This window comes from Megalops cyprinoides, chromosome 20, assembly GCF_013368585.1.
Source record: "Megalops cyprinoides isolate fMegCyp1 chromosome 20, fMegCyp1.pri, whole genome shotgun sequence".
NCBI lineage: Eukaryota > Metazoa > Chordata > Actinopteri > Elopiformes > Megalopidae > Megalops > Megalops cyprinoides.
The window spans coordinates 2,448,030-2,466,627 of NC_050602.1; the positions used below are offsets into that span (position 1 = coordinate 2,448,030).

The 18,598-nt window shown below is 37.9% G+C and overlaps 1 protein-coding gene across 3 annotated transcripts; it reads left to right on the forward strand.

Annotated features, from left to right (window-relative positions):
• The first annotated feature begins 863 nt into the window (after nt 1-863).
• LOC118795524 (LIM/homeobox protein Lhx9-like) lies at nt 864-13,639 on the forward strand. 3 transcript variants are annotated; one of them, XM_036554071.1, is made up of 6 exons: nt 864-1,407; nt 2,273-2,475; nt 4,950-5,305; nt 9,068-9,270; nt 10,224-10,563; nt 12,573-12,624. In XM_036554071.1, exons 1-5 carry the CDS (start codon nt 1,234-1,236, stop codon nt 10,476-10,478), a joined length of 1,191 nt encoding a protein of 396 aa, XP_036409964.1. In that variant the 5' UTR covers nt 864-1,233; the 3' UTR covers nt 10,479-10,563; nt 12,573-12,624. The 3 variants fall into 3 exon arrangements, with proteins under 3 accessions (XP_036409964.1, XP_036409965.1, XP_036409966.1); XM_036554072.1 differs by having other exon boundaries at nt 4,953-5,305; XM_036554073.1 differs by lacking the exon at nt 10,224-10,563 and having other exon boundaries at nt 12,573-13,639.
• Nucleotides 13,640-18,598: the final 4,959 nt, after the last annotated feature.

Sequence of the window (18,598 nt, forward strand, 5' to 3'; positions counted from 1 at the left end):
CAATATATGACAGTTGCTATGCTGTTGCATTTTGTTTCTGTAATACACAGAGCATGGGCAAAAACAAAATTCTTTCATGTTTTCAGACTAAACAAGGTGTCGTCAAATGAACAAGGAAATTAGCCGTTATTTCTCTTAATTAAAATGAATTAGATGATACTTTTGTCTTAGTTAAATCGCAAGGATCGCAGTAAATTATACGCCAATCGAACTTCAAGTCGAATTTCTTGAAGGCAACAAAAGTAAATCTAGACTCCTTTTTGATAAATTTGTTTATACAGGAAATAAAACGTGCACCTTGCACAATTACTTTGGAGAAATCCGTGACACTTTCTTTATGCAGTAATAGGCCTAATTGTTGGGGGTACACACACACACGCACAAACAAAGCATCCCTGTGTATTTGTGCTGAAGTTATCAACGATAGTTTATTTGGAGGCCACTCCCAACACAGGATGACCAAAATAACCAAGTGACGTCTGTTGACCAATGGCTCTCCTTAAAACGGGGATTTGGTAGTCACATGTGACATAAGTTTGCCCATGGGAGATGCAGCCCAAAACATACATTTAAGCATGAATTGCGCCCAATACTTGTTAAAGAGTGGACCAACACGACCCGGTTATTTATCAAAAAAAAAAAAAAAAACGTTCATGTCAATCTAAATGATTTATAACATTTCGCAGAATTAAAGCGGTTATTATTTCTATTCGACCGTGGATTTCTCACGCGCGGATACGGTTAAGTGATAATGACGAATCTGAAATTACATGAAGAATTTTAAAAAGCGTTCAAATCTGTGTACGTGCTGCCCCTCACTGGGGTTCGTGAGCAGAGTGACAGGTCTTTGTTGGTGAGTAGAAATCAGTGGCGATACAGCGAAGGAGAACTCCTCCTACCAAATTATCCAAACGGGGTTGGCTTTTGGCTCGCTTTACAAGTAAGACACGATTCCCCAATGCAGGCAGTCCCGACCTGACCCTCGAACACTTGGAATCCGAAACGAATACGGGGACATAATAAAACGAAAATTATCAACTTTAGGCAATTATATCAAGTCGTCTGCTCTTACATATCAACTGGACAATACGCTTTCGCACGGCAGTAATACGGAGTGGAAAGTCTGTGTTGTTATTTCCAGCTACCGTCTCTGTTAAGGAAGTGGAACCTCGATTCTGCGCGAGTCTCTGGCTCCAGATCCGTGTGGATGATCTAGACTTTGAGTTGCTGTATATGGAAGTTGTAGAGCGCAAGGAAAGAGAGATCACTTGCACTTTGCGTCCATCAGCCATGCTTTTCCACGGGATCTCCGGAGATCATATTCAAGGAATCATGCAGGAGATGGAGAGGAGATCTAAAACAGAGCCTCGACTAGTCAAAAGCATGCATATCAACGGCAGAGAGATGGTAAGAATAAGAATATGATCCTACTTCTTAACCGGAAAACTTTTACACTGAGATCCACTGAGTTAAATATGAAACCGCGCAACCTTCACAATTTCGAACTTTCCATTTATAACTACCATGTTTGGCCTACAGATTAGATCAATTAGCTAACAGACTAAAAACCTACTAAACACCTAACCTTAGACTAAAGATATAGTCAAACTTGTGTCTCTTGCCAATTTGATGAACTCAAAATGCGTACAGAAAAATGCGAGTGGATTTTCTTTGCAAAATATTCCAATAGTCTAAACCAAAACCACTAAATATCGATGGCACGTAACGGTTGCTGTAATTGGATAAATTTAAATCACATATAATATAAACATTGAAACAAAGCAAACATTATCAACATTTTGTATACGCGCCTTTCCTAATTGATTGTGTTTTCCACATCACACACAATGTTTTTTCCTGTTGATTTCTTTTTAACATATTAATATCAAAAAGAAAAAACTAAATCTGGTTACACGTAGTTTAATGTAAAAAGTGATGTGGTAGGACATCCCATCCTGATCACAGTCATAATGTAAAATCTGCAACGTTATTATAAAAACCATAACGTGATGACAGAATACATGCTGATGTGATGTGATGCTAATAACAACAATTTTACGTTGTCTATCAATGATAGAGAATATTATCGCCTTCACATCGTTGGATGACAATGATACATAGTGTGCATTACCCAGAAAGACTTTTATAACCGTCGCAAGGGTACCAAAATCTAACTGAATATTAGCACTTTTCTTACCCAAAATAGAAAATAGCTGTGAACATAAGAATAAAAGTGTGACCGTGTATTATACTTTAATTTCTTTTTTTCTAGAGCATACCTTCCATGAACCAGGAGAAGCCGGCCTTGTGTGCTGGGTGTGGCGGTAAAATCTCGGACAGATACTACTTGCTGGCCGTGGATAAACAGTGGCACCTTAGATGTCTTAAGTGTTGTGAGTGTAAACTGGCCCTTGAGTCTGAGCTCACCTGTTTCGCCAAGGATGGCAGCATTTACTGCAAAGAGGATTACTACAGGTAAGACCGTGTAAGTTTTAGGCCAAGCAAATACCAAATACCCTGACAATTCCTTAGTTTCTTTGTAGAGCATTTCTTAGACAGTACGGCGCGCGCCGCACATATACGTACACAATATTGTGATGATTATCTATTGGCAGTAAAACAGGGCAGAATTTATTCCCTGCAAGACTAGTTCAAGTGACCACTCAGTAGCACGCGTAACGGATTACATTTGAGTAAATTTAATACGTTAAATTAATTAAAACAATTTCTACACCACTCGTGATTGCAACTGTACAGCAATCCAGAATAATCATAACTTCAGACATCGTTTAGACTTTTCCATAACCAAAACACATGTTACCCGTTAACATATGTTCCCATTCAACCATATTCAACTGGTAACAGCGAGACTAACTCAATACAAAACGTTTCATTTTAAAGAATAAATGTATATAGTTTTGGAAATTGGAAAGAGTATGTCTATAGCATAGATAATTGAGCTAAGCTAATATATTTTTAAACTTGGGCAATTTAATTTTCTCGTACAAAATTGACATTGGACTGTTGTTTGTTTTAAACATTTCTTTAAAATATGCCCATTTCAGATTATAACATTGTTTTGTGTTTATGATAAAATAAACACAACAAAACAAAATAAACACAATAAAATAAAATTGTAAAATACAATTACTGTAACAATTTCTTGCTGAGGGTAAAGATAATCTGTTCGGTAATTTGGAAAAGCACCATTTGGAATTAAAAATAGTGCCTGTAATGATCGTTGTTTGTGAACAACATGCGCCTTAAACAGAGATGGGCAAAGATACATCAAAATGTATCTTGTTACAAAATACAAAATACCCCTCAAATAAATGTATCAAAATAAAATACAAAATACTGGTGCCAGAAAATGTATCAACATAAAATACATGTATTTTGTCTTTTCAAAATACAGGAAAATACATTTGTAACATTGGGCATTCTGAATTTGGCTCTGGTGAGAGTTTGAACCCTACAAATATATATACTGAAAATAGTAGCCTATGTCTTGTACAGTATGTAGAAACTTGCTCTCTGTCCAATTCAAAGACATGGCGGTTGAGACCCAGCCACTTCAATTAGTAGCCTATTTAGCTGCCTTTAGATGGTCAGACATCTCTTGATAAGGTTATCATGAACATAACCTGTGTGGTTAACAAGCTCCCGATCTCGCACCTCCCATAGCACCCAACTGACACGCTAACTTGCTAACCAGTAGCTACACACCAGCCTAGACAGCTTGCTAGCGTCACTAGCTTGTTAGCATCGCTAGCTTGATAGATTATAATGTAAACCACCATGTACTATGCAATATGTAGCCAGAAATAAATTATATATCTAGCTAACACTTGCGGGCTACCCATGGCTAACTAGTCTTATATGTTCGTCGAGCTCTTTCATGTTGTTAACTATCCAAGCCAACTTGTAGGAGATGGACTTGATTACGGAAATACTGTGACTAGTGTGGGCTTACAAAATCACGGTGTGTGAGAGTGTCTAAGTGTATTGTTCTTCATTTTAAGATGTATTTACGTGATTTTTTTTTATGTTTTTTGAATCATGGAGAAAGTATTTTGAGTAGGCTATATTGAAAATACAAAACTACTCCACTCTGAAGTATCTTGTTACAAATTACATTTGACTTTTTTTCAGCCCTGTCAAATACAAATTACGAAATATTCAAAAATAATTGAAACATGCCTAATTATTTCAAATACAAATAACAGAAATACTGACCATCTCTACGGAAGACGAGAACGGCCGCGCTTGCAATTATTTATTTTTTTTAAATGCCGTTATTTCGAGATCACGAGTTAGGTCTAATTATTTCGTTATCTCGAGATAACAAAGCTCGTTTTCTCGAGGTAAAACGAGATAATTTATCACGAGAAAACGACTTTTGTTTTCTCCAGATCACAGGATAATTATGGAGAACTGGAAGATGAGTGGATTTGATCACACCTGATTTAAGCCTTCAAGATCGCTGTCGTGACTGTCGGGGAGGATCTGAATATTATTTCTAACAGAAAGACACAATGCAATTTCTGCCTGTGTTAGACTGAAGTAGGCTACAGTCTGATGCGTTGATCAATAATGGGTAGGCCTACTCCTGATATTTTCAGCTTAAGTCAGTTGCTACAGTTGTCAAGATGCCATCTATGCATACTGGCATGGCACTCCTGATCTCTGATAAACATTATAAGAGGAAACGACCTTTTGTTTTCTCGTGATAACGAAATAATTAACTCGTTATCCCTAGAAAACCAACTTTGTTATATCGAGATAAGGAAATAATTACCTCGTGATCTCGAGATAACGGCATATTAAAAATAATTCCAAGCACGGCCGTTCTCGGCTTCCGTACGTCTCTTTAGCTTTTCTCGAACCACAATTTGCTGAAACTCGAGACCCCTGCGCGGTATTATTTTAAAAGATTTTTTTTGTTCCAGAAGGTTCTCCGTGCAGAGATGTGCCCGCTGCCACCTCGGGATCTCGGCCTCGGAAATGGTCATGCGCGCGAGGGAGTCGGTGTACCACCTGAGCTGTTTCACTTGTACCTCGTGCGGCAAGACCCTTACCACCGGCGACCACTTCGGCATGAAAGACAACCTGGTGTACTGCAGGGTCCACTTCGAAAGCCTTCTGCAAGGAGAATACCACCCCCAGCTAAACTACACGGAGATCGCTGCCAAAGGCGGGGGATTGGCACTGCCTTTCTTCAACGGCACCGGCACGGTTCAGAAAGGAAGGCCGCGGAAGAGAAAGAGCCCAGCTATGGGGGTTGACATAGGGAGTTACAACTCAGGTGAGCAGACCATCAGAGCGGTATAATGTGGTTTATGTGATGTTCCACGTTCTTTTCCGATGGACAAAAAGCGACAGCAACTACTATGTAATGGATGTATTACTTCACTCGGCCTATAAAATATAGCCTATTCACTATATTTCAATGTAAAAAAAATCCCAGGACAACAACTAAATAGCCTGTTCTGCTTTTTCGAGATGTGAGGAATGACTTAAACAATCTTTTCATTTGCATGGTGTCACTTACCCATAGCAGAATGCCAATCACGCTTCATTAGCCTAATTGTCTGTATAGGCTATACGGAGGACCTGTCTTAGACTGAAAATAAACTGAGGGAAGCATATTTTGGTCGTCAGACAGTTCCCAAAGCTTAAATGTATACGCATTTCATACATTATTGTCTGAATTACTGTCTTACTGTCCTTTTACTGAGTTTCACCCGTTCAAAACATTTGGCACGTTCTTCATCCACGCTAATTATTTAAAGTATGTTAATATTACAGGTGAATATTTTAATAGGTCTAGTTATACATTCGCTTAAGTAAATTCTTCGTTTCCTCAAAATTAAAATAGCTTTTTGGTTTATATATCGACTTAGTGCTTTACACGTACAAAAATGACCTATTATATGTCGTCTCAGCATGAACACTACCGCAATAATTATGATATTGTGATGTTTGTTTCATATTTGCTTGCTTTCAGTATTTCACAATTGGATTGTATAATCCAAGCCAGTATCGTTTGTTTCTTTCTGCCGTGTTCACAATTGTCATTTGGTTGAAAAAGTTGGGCTTTGTTTGCCAGTTTCCTGCAGTTCTCAGGAATCGAGGGAAATAAGGGTAATCTGCGTGTTAATTGTTCTGTGTTAATTGAAACTGACGTCGGAATTCCTGGCTGCCAACCAGTTTTTAATCATCATTAGAAGGTCAACACCGTTGTCATGAACAGACTGATGGCACTGGGCGCAGCAGATCAGCGCGGGAGTTGTAAAGCAGCGCTTTAGCCTTGCGTAAAAATGTCCCTTTTAGTTGACCAAACCTAATTTGTGACATTGCTGATCCATTTTATTTTCCATGCCTTTTTTATAATAGGGCATTGAACGTTTTTCAGTTAGCTAGGAAATATTAATATAAGAAACTACGAGAAATCGCAACAGACATTTTTTCCCTTTCCCTAGCTTTTTACAATAAGCTAAATTACCTTTTGATGTTCCTTTGTGATAACCATAGAACTTTATAAAATACAAAAATATAAATCAATAGGGAAACACGGCAGTAGGCTATCATTTTCACTGCAGTCAACAACAAACAAATGTACAGACAAATGTAAACGGAGTGACTTTAAACTATACATGAATGTGTTCTGCTTTATGAATTATTTATGTTTGCCTTTTTGACAAGGAATCTTGTTTACAACACGCAGTCAAAAACGTTTATTTTTCCAACCATTTATTTTGATCTCTGACACGAAACAACATGTCGCATGTCGCTCTAGTTTACATACTATAACAACGGGGGGGGGGGGGGGGGGGGGGTTGGAAAGGTCTGTCGCACAACAGACCTTTCCAAAAAAGGACGAAAAGCGGTTTCATGACACAAATCAGATTTAGGGGAATCCGGCACGTGCATTGTTTTTGCCGGATCTCTTACTGATGTAGGGGAATTCGTTATTGCGTGAAAGTAAAAGTAGACAACGGTAGAATGATAAATATAGGCCTAACCGCGGAATTAATTAATTGTTTTGCTTTCAGCATGGATCAACAAAGAAACGGGAATTGCCAGTTGGGCTTTTGGGCTTTGACCTGCAAAGATTGCAAGCAGTGCTTCCAAATAATCCACAGACGCGCGATAAACATACTGTACAAGCAATAGTCGCCCTGTAGTCAGTAAAAAACACACCGTATCTCAACGCACATTTCTTAATATTTAAAATGTTGATTCAACAACATTATAACAAAACAACAACAACAATAATAATAATAATAATAATAATAATAACTAGGTTCGGTTTAAGCATTACGGTCGATTGTCGGCCATTTCGAGCAACACCTTTAAGCAGGAATTGAAGCATTTATCAAAATTCGCGATAACGCAAAATAACTCGTAGACGGAAAGTAGTGATCATGACTGAGCGGTGGTACAATGTCCTTATTTTGATAAGATCTTATAGAAGATATAATATCATTTCAAGCCGTACAAGTGAACATGCATCACATGTTGAACATGAACATGTTTCTTGACTCCACCCAGTCTACACTGTATTGATTTTGGGTGTTCTTTTTTCTTGATTTGATAACTTAAACATGTAGGTTATTCGTTTTGGAGACAAATCCCGCCCCACAGAGTCCCGACGTTGAAGAGTAAACTATCCCTACCTAATTAGGCGTACGGTCGATATGACCAAAATGGTAAAAACAAAAATCGTTTTTGAGACAACAGCACCGCAACACATAGGCTACCCCTCCAATGATCCTTTTTGACTGTTCATATGGCTTTAGTGTTCATGGTAGTCAGTCCCACTAGTATTTAACACCAAATAATGAAGCTCTCCAAGAATCTTACAAACAACTGCATAGCAGGAGAAATGATCTGAGCAGAGTGAATAAGGGTGTCATTCAAAACAGCCGCTGAACTACTTGGACTTCATTATCAATAATGAATTAACAAAAATATTTGTTTTCGTTTGGTTCTTTTTCACACTACACTGTAGATGTTTTTGTGTATTTACTCTGAACGAAACAACAACTGCTCTGCAAGCTGTGACAAAAGCTGACGCTGCCTTAAATCCATTGTCAGAATAGATAAAACTGAGGGTGGAAGGAATCCTTTCTGAATTCCTCCATGTTTGTAACTGAGGACTTAGGGTAAGCCATTCACTCTGGAAGAACAAACTGAAAGAGCTGCAATGAAATGCACATTAAAGTAAATTTCATAGGTCTAATGATTTGGCTTTAAGAGTTAGGTAATGTCTCACACAAGTTCACTAATATTTCTGACAGTATTTTTGCCAAAAGTTTTTATATGCATCTGTTTCTGCAATCAGCGGGGTTTTTTGTAATTGCCTCTATATTCCTTGTAAATATCTGAGAATGCAAGACTGACTCTGATGTACTGAATCTCCTAACCTGCAGAGATAGAATTCAGGGACCAGATTTAGTCTTACCATGATGATCTTTAATTTCAGCCACGGGTGATGGGATCATTTTTGACATGAGATGGAAAAGAAGTAACATATTCATCTACCAAAGTTCAGGACAAAGTGCCTTCCAGTTAAGCAGTTAAGATGAAGCAAGGAAATATGTTCAAGGCCGCTATTCTGCCTAACCATAGTGCAATGAGCCGCCAACTTCGAGAGACACATTTTCATTCTGTTGTTTCGTCAGATTTCATCATGTTACAGTTTTTGTGGCTGATTGTTTTGTACACATATTTCATTAATTCCAGCTACCATAAATGTGATAATGCATGCAAAAGAAAAGAGAAGAGGATACACTTGAATTAAGGACAGCAAAAAGGGCACCTGAGTCTGAGGTCTCCATGTTCTAGGCATTTTAGGCATCCATGTTCAATGCATCCATAATTTCTTTGATGGTTTCATCATTATGAGGTACATGCAGACTGCACATGACACAGCTAACGGGGGGACAGACCACTCGTCAGTCACCCTCAACTGACCCTTCATCTGGAATTTTCGTTCATTTCCTTTTATAGATACTGGGCGATTTTAATGAACTTTAACACCCCCCTCCTTGTGTGCACCCAGGTTGCAATGAGAACGACGCTGACCACCTCGACCGGGATCAGCAAGCGTATGCCACCACCCAGAAGACCAAACGTATGCGGACGTCCTTCAAGCACAACCAGCTCCGCACCATGAAGTCATACTTTGCCATCAACCACAACCCTGATGCCAAGGACCTGAAGCAGCTGGCCCAGAAGACGGGCCTGACCAAGCGCGTCCTGCAGGTCAGTACTCATTCCTTACATCTTTAAAAGCCTTTTTGTCCTCATAACCTCCATCCTGTATGATTTTGTAACGTTTGCATCTTCACTTAATTGATTAGTTAATTAATTAATTCTAGTTTATTATTTTTTGACATCAGGAGTGGTTTGGATGGTTTAGGATTGACAGCCCCGAGGAAGGGTGGTGCATGTCAGACACCATGTGGCTCCGGTTTGTCTCTGGAATGTCAGTGTGTCATTCAGAGCCAAAAGGATGGGGGTGCGCTGTACGTTGTTACAATTGTTTTTTGAAATAGACAAAAAGGAGATGGCCTGAAAAGAGCAAATAGAGTAAATGGTTTTCCACACATTTACATTAAAGAACACTATTGTAAGGTTTCAGTTAAATTCATGCAACTTTCTGCTCCCAGTTGGTCTTCTTTTCAGTTTGGTTCTTACTTCCTGGCAGCTAAATTACAGATGATTAGTATCAAAATAATTACCATTATTGTTTGAGACCACTTTGCCGGGATTAATTTCTTGTATTAAAAAAGAGTTCTGTATAGTATTTAAAGAAGACTTCTGTAATTCTCTCTCAAGTGGAACCCCTTTTGGGGGCCAACCGTGTCATATGAAGTCAGTACAGAACTCTGACATCATAGCTTTTATGAAGCACCATGCGAAGAAATAACTGTTACACAGCCTTTCCTTGAATCAATTGCACACCATGCCAGCTAAAACCATAAAGAACCATCTGATTCAAAAGAAATGTTTCTTTAGACAGAAACATCTCTGCACAGATCCATGTCCAAATGCACAGCACCCTCTCAGAACCATTTTTTACGCTGTTTGTATGATTTATCCATTTGCTCAATAGGACTGCAGTAGTAATTGCAAGTAAAGACATTGCATTTAAAGATAAAGAAATCAAGGGTCCAGAGACCTACCAAAGTAAAGCCACTGGGATTGGTTTGCAGGTCTGGTTCCAAAATGCAAGAGCCAAATTCAGAAGGAACATTTTGCGACAGGAGAGCGGGGGCGTCGATAAGGCTGAAGGTGCGCCCCTCCCCGCGCCCTCATCTGACGGCAGTGCAGTCACCCCCCCAGGCTCCACCACCGCACTATCAGAACTGACCAATCCCTCTATCGCCGTCACGGCCTCTGTCACCTCTAGTCTGGACAGTCACGAATCTGGGAGTCCTCCGCACAGCACCTTAACAAACCTCTTCTAACACTCTTTGTTTTGCTTGATTTTTTGAGACTTTTTTCCAACGACCAGAGACAAATTTTGGAGGAACAAACGAATGAGACATGAAGGTATGACGCTATAGAGAAAGGGTGAAAAGAACCAGGACTTCCACTCTGGCTTCTGAAAAAAGATTAAAATATAAAATGTGTTATTTTCAAAATCAGATGAAAATTATTATTCTAGTTATAACTATTATTATTATTATTATTATTATTATCGTTATTATTATTATTCACAATAAGAAGTTATTTAGTATGTAGTTCTCTTGTGCCCACAAATGAGGTCTCTGAATGCACTAAAACATTTAATATTTTCAGATGAAATTTTTTTAATATAAACTGGTGAACTAGAAATCAACAAATAATTTGAGTACATAAATGTGTATCTTTCTTGGATTGGATTTTCAGATAGACACTTAAAACTTGAAGAAAATTAAGTCATTGCCTACATTTCTGTGTCGATATATAAAAATATATTGTAGCACATAATTACAAGGGGTGCAAAATGACATAACCTTCACCAGTAGCCAAGTTATTTTATTTCACTAATGAATATAACCAAAATTTCAGTTAGGCATTCCAAATGTTAATCTCAAATGCCAGGTGGAAGCTAACCTCAGTATGCTTTTTGTTAAAAGACATACAGCTCAACTGTAACAAGAAGCCAAAAGACTACTCTGTGCAGTGGTAATTGTTCAACAAGCGATACTTGCTCTCATAACAGATTTGGTTCAGCTGAAACATCAAAGCATGTTGCTGAGCAAGCATTCTTCTAATGGCGCGGGGGGGGGGGGGGGGGGTCTTGTATGGGAGGTGGTTTGGCACATTTAAGATGATTGGCTCAAGAAAACTGCACTTTTGTCGAACCTTTTGGCACCATTACCTAAAACAAATGTTGACAGTTAAGACTTAGAAACTTTAACTCAGTTTAACATTTGCTCAATTACATTTGACAGTCCACTGCCTTGTTGAATGTGCATTACTATCATGTTGTTCAGGGCATTAGTACAATAACAAAGAGTTTATTAGAAGTTGCAGAGGTAACAAAATGGTTCAAGACCTGAGAGAGCTGGAAAAATCTTCCTTTCAGTTATTAAAAAAAGACATTCACCTTCATAACTTTTTTTTCACCATCACACTCCATTTTTCCTCATGGACACTTACCACTGAACAGACAGAACTTGTCTCCTCTGGTCCTTGCTGAGGTTAAGACCACTTCATTGCAAGCGTCAAAATTTGTTCTTTTGAAGAACAACATGGTACTATAGATCTACTTTATGAAGTAGATACCTATCTCAGTTTCTATAATGTGCCTTATGCTATAGCTTGGGAGAAGGTTCGTGAAAATCAGGACATGTGTTGTTTGTTAACTGGCTTAATGCCTCCCCAATTTTGTACTGTTACATCTTATCTGAAGACCTTTTTAATGGTACAAGACAGCCATGGAACAAAAAACAACTTGTGGACTCTCTCAGACATAGCTGATTAATCTGAAAATCTTATATATTGATCTTTGTGTTTATAGTACAGTGTGTCCAATTAAGACTGTCCATGTTTCTTCGTTTCTTGATAAAGATGGTGTACAGAAACTATTTCCTCTTAAATATTTATGGACCAAATGGTTGTTACGAATCTTATTAAATTTGTGTGAACAAAATACCTTGCTTTAAATGAGTTTTATTTCATTATGTTTACAATGTGATTGAGTTGCTGTCAAGTATTACTTAAAAGCCCAAGGCATTTTTAAAACATTAATTTTCAGTGGCATAATTACAGTTAAGATGCATAGTTTTTTTCGCAACATTTTTGCTTCCCTTTTTGCTTAATTTTCTGTAATTTCCATACTGTTTATCATTCAAAAGTAATGCCCCATGGATTTGCGCATAAACCCTGTAGTCTATTTCAAAATACAAATGGTTGCTTTTTAGTGCATGAATATGGCTAAATTTAATAGCACTTGAATAATTACTGGAAAGCATACAGATACATATCATTCATTAAAGTAGGAATAAATGCAGACCACTTAAAGCCAGGTTGCTCTGTAGTTTAATAAATTCTTACTCTATGATTTCTTTCAGGGAGAACAATTCTTGGGGCATTACAGCTACACTTCCCGACGTTTGAAAATCCCCTAAAGTGTTAAAAGAAGGGGGGAAACTATGATCGGAGTTCCTCACCATCGAAGACAAAGACGATGTTAGGATAAGATAAACACTCTAACTCTGAGCCAAAAAACTGTACAAAAAAACAACATTACAAATGTTTCCTGAATGTTTGAACCCATCCACGGAGGAGAAACCAATGTATCTGAGCTGATATCACCACAAAACAAGACTTGCCTTTGTGTTGGAATGAAAGACATGAAGTTCACACCTTCGAAAATAGTTTTTTCTAATTCATAAGTATTAACCAGAGCAACCTGGCAGCAAGAAACGGGCAACTGTACTACAAAATGACAATTATTCAGTGAAATGGCACAATGTTATCCTGACATTTAGGTATTTGGTACTTAGCAGATATCTCTATCCACAGCTCACATGTTTCATGTTGTCCTTTTACAGAGGTGGATATGTCATAAAACAATTCAGGTTGAGCACTTCACTCAAAAGGAAAAAGGCAGTGTCCTATTTGGGATTCAAATTCACAATCCTTTGTTTATATGTCCACTTCCCAAACTCCCACGTCATGCTCCCTCTCTGCTGCGAACACCTGTACAAAGACACACATATACTGCTCCATCTGACTGCTGAAAAAAGTGTCTTTGTCACTTACACTGTGTTGAAAAAAAGACATAGCCACCTTGATGCTGAGTGGCAGAATGCCCACCAGAAGAAAGCAGATCAAGAGGACTGCCGAGTCAGTGTGTTGCGTTGCCATCTGGCTGCACTATAGAAAAAAAGAAAGTAGATTTCCCAATCTGCATGCACTTTTGTTAGCGTTTCCTAAGATGTACAGTAACTGTTTCTGATCGATGCGCTCTTTACTGTTGGACTGCAAAATAAATATTCAATTGAAGTTTGTTTCTTAACACCAGTGCCCTGCGATACCCTGCATGAAACATAAAGGTGGCAACTTTGTACTTTGCAGATATTGTAAGGCTTCAGTTAAATGTGCATCAGCCTAATGAATAAATTCATAGTACTGAGCTAACAGGCCACACAGCCCATGAGATTACTGGAAGTACAGTAGCATTCATGAGTTTTACTATTTCTGGGGAAATGTGAAAACCATATACTCACAATTAGGGAAATTACGAAGGCACAGGGGAAATGATCATTTCCCCCAATATTGCAGCTTTTAAAAATATGACTTAAAATTACCATTAAAAGTGTAATGATGGAAATTACAGAGGGATATGACAGATGATTACTTGCGTTAACACTGAATGTTTTTTTTTAACTATATTTGATCTGAAAATTTTCTAGCTTGACACCTTTTTATTGTATATGTTTTCTTTATATTAATATTAATATTTGCAAGCTGAGTTACCGAACACTTAGTTTGAATCTCAGTCTCTTTCTGTTAAGTTCATTTTTCATAATTAATTACTATAATTCAGTAAGGACTTTTGCTGTAAATTAAAGAGAGTCGATGATATTCATACATTACCTTTACTGAAATTCAGGAAAATCATTCCACTGATCAAATCTAAACCTTATTGTAGTCTTTTAATTATATAGTGAGGCACTATTCAGAAAAAAGGGAGAAAACACAATTAAGTTTCTTAAATACAAATTTAATGTTCAATATATCTGTTCTAGGAAAAGTAGCGAAAACAAAATCAAACGTTAGAACATATTACAGCTTTACATTGAGCAATATGTGGATCTACCTGGAAGATCTGTACTGAAGAATTCATGCACACCTCCCCACACAGTAACGTATTGGTGATGTATCTGATGCCTCTCATGTGTTAGATCTGGTTGATATTTTTATAAACTATAGGTTCACAGAATCTACAATTTTTGTAAGATCTAATTATATTTGTTATTTATGAAGTGTTGTTTAGATGCTGGTGCAAAGAAATGTTCTAAACCAGGCAAGGTTTTTTACTGCACATTCAAAGGACAGTCACCTTGTTCCATTTAAAAACACAAGTGAACATCTACACAGAAATCTAGATTGGTAGTTTTGGTGGCTGCCTTTTACAATGACTTGATGTAACATAGCACATTCATATATCTGTCTACTTTAATATTTCTTTGAAATATCACATTTTTGCAAAGCCATTCTTGCACAGTGTAAAGCTCAGTAGATTCACATCCTATTTACATAGTGTGATATTGTGTGTGTGTGCGTGTGTATCTTGGTATTTGTATCTTGTGCAGCCATTTAATAATTTGGTTTCCAGTTCTGCCAAAGATATTAGGGGTATTAGAGACCTCATAATTGTTTGGCTCCACAGCCTATTTTCTATGCTGCAAGGTCGAGGCTGTCCCCCCACTCAGTGCCCTGTTCCATCTGTCTCCAGATGTGTCGTCAGGTACCCACACCTCGTCAAGGTCTACAAACAACACCTGTTGCAGATGGAGGATTATCACCAGTAAACTCATCTTCACGTTCCAATGACCCGCCCAGCTGCACCATGACACATCTGCTGCGTCTCTCAACTGCACTGGTGCACTTTATTTGAAAACACAGGCTCATTTCACCTGCTTGAGTAGTAGGAGATCCTTACGACTTGCACGCACTTTCGTCGTACTCGTCTGTCTCATTCTACAAGTGGCTGCTTGTTGTGGTTGATCCTTTTTGAGTAGTGCTCATATTGCTCAGAGGTATGGTGGTTTTTTCTGACACCAAACTGCAGTCATTTAGTGGTTTTCTGATCAGAGCTAAACAAGATAAACTATAAATAAACATCCCTTTTGGCTGTATGTATTACAGATGAATTGGTTGAATCTATGTAACCATCGTTAAGTGGTGGTCAAAAACACAATAATACAATTTCACAAAGGCAGTATACCAAAGAACCTGAATCTTAGCCTCATTGTTATAAAAAAGCCTTCAGGGCACATAATTTATAAATGCAATTACTGAAATACTTTTGGTCTGAACACCTTTCTTCCAGACTAATTGGCTTAAATAAAAGAGCAGTCTATTTGTATAAGGAAAAGTATGAGGCTTTGTGGATTTTCTGCCACCAGATACAGACTGGCTAATAGCCTTTCTGAAAATAGAGGCAAAGATTAACAGCTGATTTCTGGTGACATTTTAGAGTCAGCAAGATAAAGGTTGTGAACAAGTTCACTGATGCAGGCAATATACTTAAGTAATCTTTTAATATTGACAAATTCTCACTACAGAACCATAACTTGTATAATAACAATAATAATCTTTATTTGTAGCATACTTTTCACACATAGAGCGCAGCTCAAAGTGATCTACGGTAAAAAGAGCAAATAAATAAATAAATCAAATTGAATTCATGAAAGATTCCTGACCAGAATTTCATCCCAAATATATAAAGCATACCTTCTTGATGCAAAGTTGATACAGCTGGAACCTCATTTGCTACAATGAACAAATGTTAATGTTGATTTTCTCTATCACACTCTTTATAGCATGTTGTTAAAGACCAGAATAGAATTGTAAGTAACATTGATTTATTAAACTTAAAATTAATACGAAGTAATAATAAACCACTTTAATATCTATTTCTATATTCCACATTTAATTCCGTGTAATTTAATTTAAATCAGTTGCTTAACAAGCACACCTTTTGGAAAATAGAAAAAAAAACCCTGAAGACAGTGGTGCTAAATTCACGTCATGTTGAAAAAAAAACAGATTTTGATAATGTACAATTTAAAGAGAACAGAGGAGAAAGAACCAGAACAACATCAGATGAAGAGGCAAGAGACTCACCTCTCACCTCAAGAAAGGGGTAACTCCTGGTATTACCATGCTCATGCACTGTCATGTAATGGAAGCCAAATGTTTCACACAGCCCTTATTGTGATGTGGGCTGGAACTTGCAAGTGCTGAAACCACTGGTGCACAGCTGACAAACATCATGTGAATGGAGCTCTGATGAGGCAATGATGTCATCCTTTGTGATGGATTCCTTCCCACATTCTCAGTACTATAAGCACCCACAGAAAATGTTTCAGGTAAACACACCAATGTAATCTTTGTGAGGGTGTGTAATTCAGCTCAAGTAAGGAATGAAACAGTAGACTTCATATCCACGTCCGATTACAGACACATTCCATCCAAACTGAGCTTCTGACATGGAGCACTGATTGTACCATTGTCATATACATAGGGGTAAGGTCACCATCCACAACAGGCTGGAAGAGACAATGGACCTCTCTACATAAACTGCCCATGCCCTACAATTACAATCCTAGCTGTGTCCACCAAGCTGTAGGTCCCAAGAATGAAGTTAATGACTTCATTCAATCGGTGCCTTTAATGCATTTAATGAATCTCAAAACTCTTTACTGCAAAGGGGGATAGAGGGGAGGTTTCATCTCAACCATCATCAATGTGCAGCACCAACCTGGGTGATGCATGGCAGCCATTTTGCAGCTAACTCTCACCACACTTCAGGTAGGTGACAAGGAAGGGACTCAGCAAGCCAGTTGAATTGGATAGTGATTAGACAGCCAAACTGAGAAAGTCAGATTCAGAATTTTTCCAGCACACTGGTACATTTTTTCTCTTTGTAATTCATAACATTGTATCTTTCATGACTGCAGTGTGTCAACGCTTTGGTTTCAGATGCAGAAAGACGGCAACTCTGACAGCACAGTATCCCACCCTCTGTACTTTTGGGCTGACCCATACCTCTTGTTCACGCAGCTCAAGCCCAAAAAGCATGTCTTACCAAGATGCACTATCCCATGGAAATTTTCAAATGTATTTTCAAACATGCAGCACAAATGAAAACGATGTATCTAATAAGAGGGAGGTAAAGATCAGAGATAATCAAAAAAAGAATGGGCATGCAAAGTTGGGAGAATGTTTTGACATTTACTGCAGGTTTATTTGCATTAAGACATCTCCCCCAGTCAATTCATTGCTCTTTGATGTCTCCCTGAGCTGTTGTGATATAAGCCTTGGAAGTGTGAACTAAGCATTTGAGACAACACTGCAAGGCTGCTAAACCTAGCACAAACCAAGGCCTTGCCATACTGCACAAATATGCAAAGCTAAAATTAGCTAAAATGAATGAATGTTTTGCAAATGCAATCTTCAACAGTTTCTCTATCATCATAACTAAATTACATTTAGAATGTATATATGCGTGAATGATTACATGCATGTTATCTGCCACTTGTAAACCAGTGTTGAAAATAGAGGTGCCACTTTCTATGAAGGGTTCCTATGGACTCCTCCTCCTCTCCTTCTTATGGACTGCATAACACAACATAAACATTCATTAACACTTGCCAATTGTCATTAATAATTTAAATGCCCATAACATGCCAAATCAGAGTGTAGTGGATTTTCTTATGATATCAGTGGTGGTATGGCATAACTTTTGACAGTGTATGTTAGACGGCACAAGTTTTCCACGTATTTATTTCGTATTTATGAAACTATTATGTTGTGCTTATGAAAGTGTCACTCTTGTAATGCTTCATGTTACTGTATATAACTGTACCTGCTATATACACATATGTACATATACAGTAAAATATACACTTTTATAATTTAGGTTTCATAATATGTTGACAAATATTGCTGCTTCAGAGGGGAATAGCTGCAAAGCACAACACACCTCATATCCTTAAGGTTAATCAGCCAGGAGGTGCAATCAAGGCCTTCAAAGCATTCTCAGGGCCTCATTTGACTGGTGGACTCAATGACAATGTGGTCATCCAATATGACTATGCTGGGGAAGGATACAAGGACACAGCAGGAACTCATCAACTCAGTTTGTTCTGGTTTTACAGATCTCTTGTATTATTTTAATTTACCAAACAAAGGAATATACTGATGCTCTTTGAAATGCATTGGCAAACAGACTTATGCCATTTCAGTGAGCAGTCCGAATAACAGAATAGTCACTGCCATTGCATTCCATGACGGCATTAGGTATACACACATTGTGTAAATAATGACCACAACTTTCTTTGTGATTTCCTTGGCATTATAA

Bases quoted from the DNA above. Each gene is read 5' to 3' on its own strand.
- LOC118795524 (XM_036554071.1), top strand. From the start codon at position 1,234: ATGGAAGTTGTAGAGCGCAAGGAAAGAGAGATCACTTGCACTTTGCGT. The intron at 1,408-2,272 runs GTAAGAATAAGA...CTTTTTTTCTAG, and splicing joins ATATCAACGGCAGAGAGATG to AGCATACCTTCCATGAACCA. The intron at 9,271-10,223 runs GTCAGTACTCAT...ATTGGTTTGCAG, and splicing joins TGACCAAGCGCGTCCTGCAG to GTCTGGTTCCAAAATGCAAG.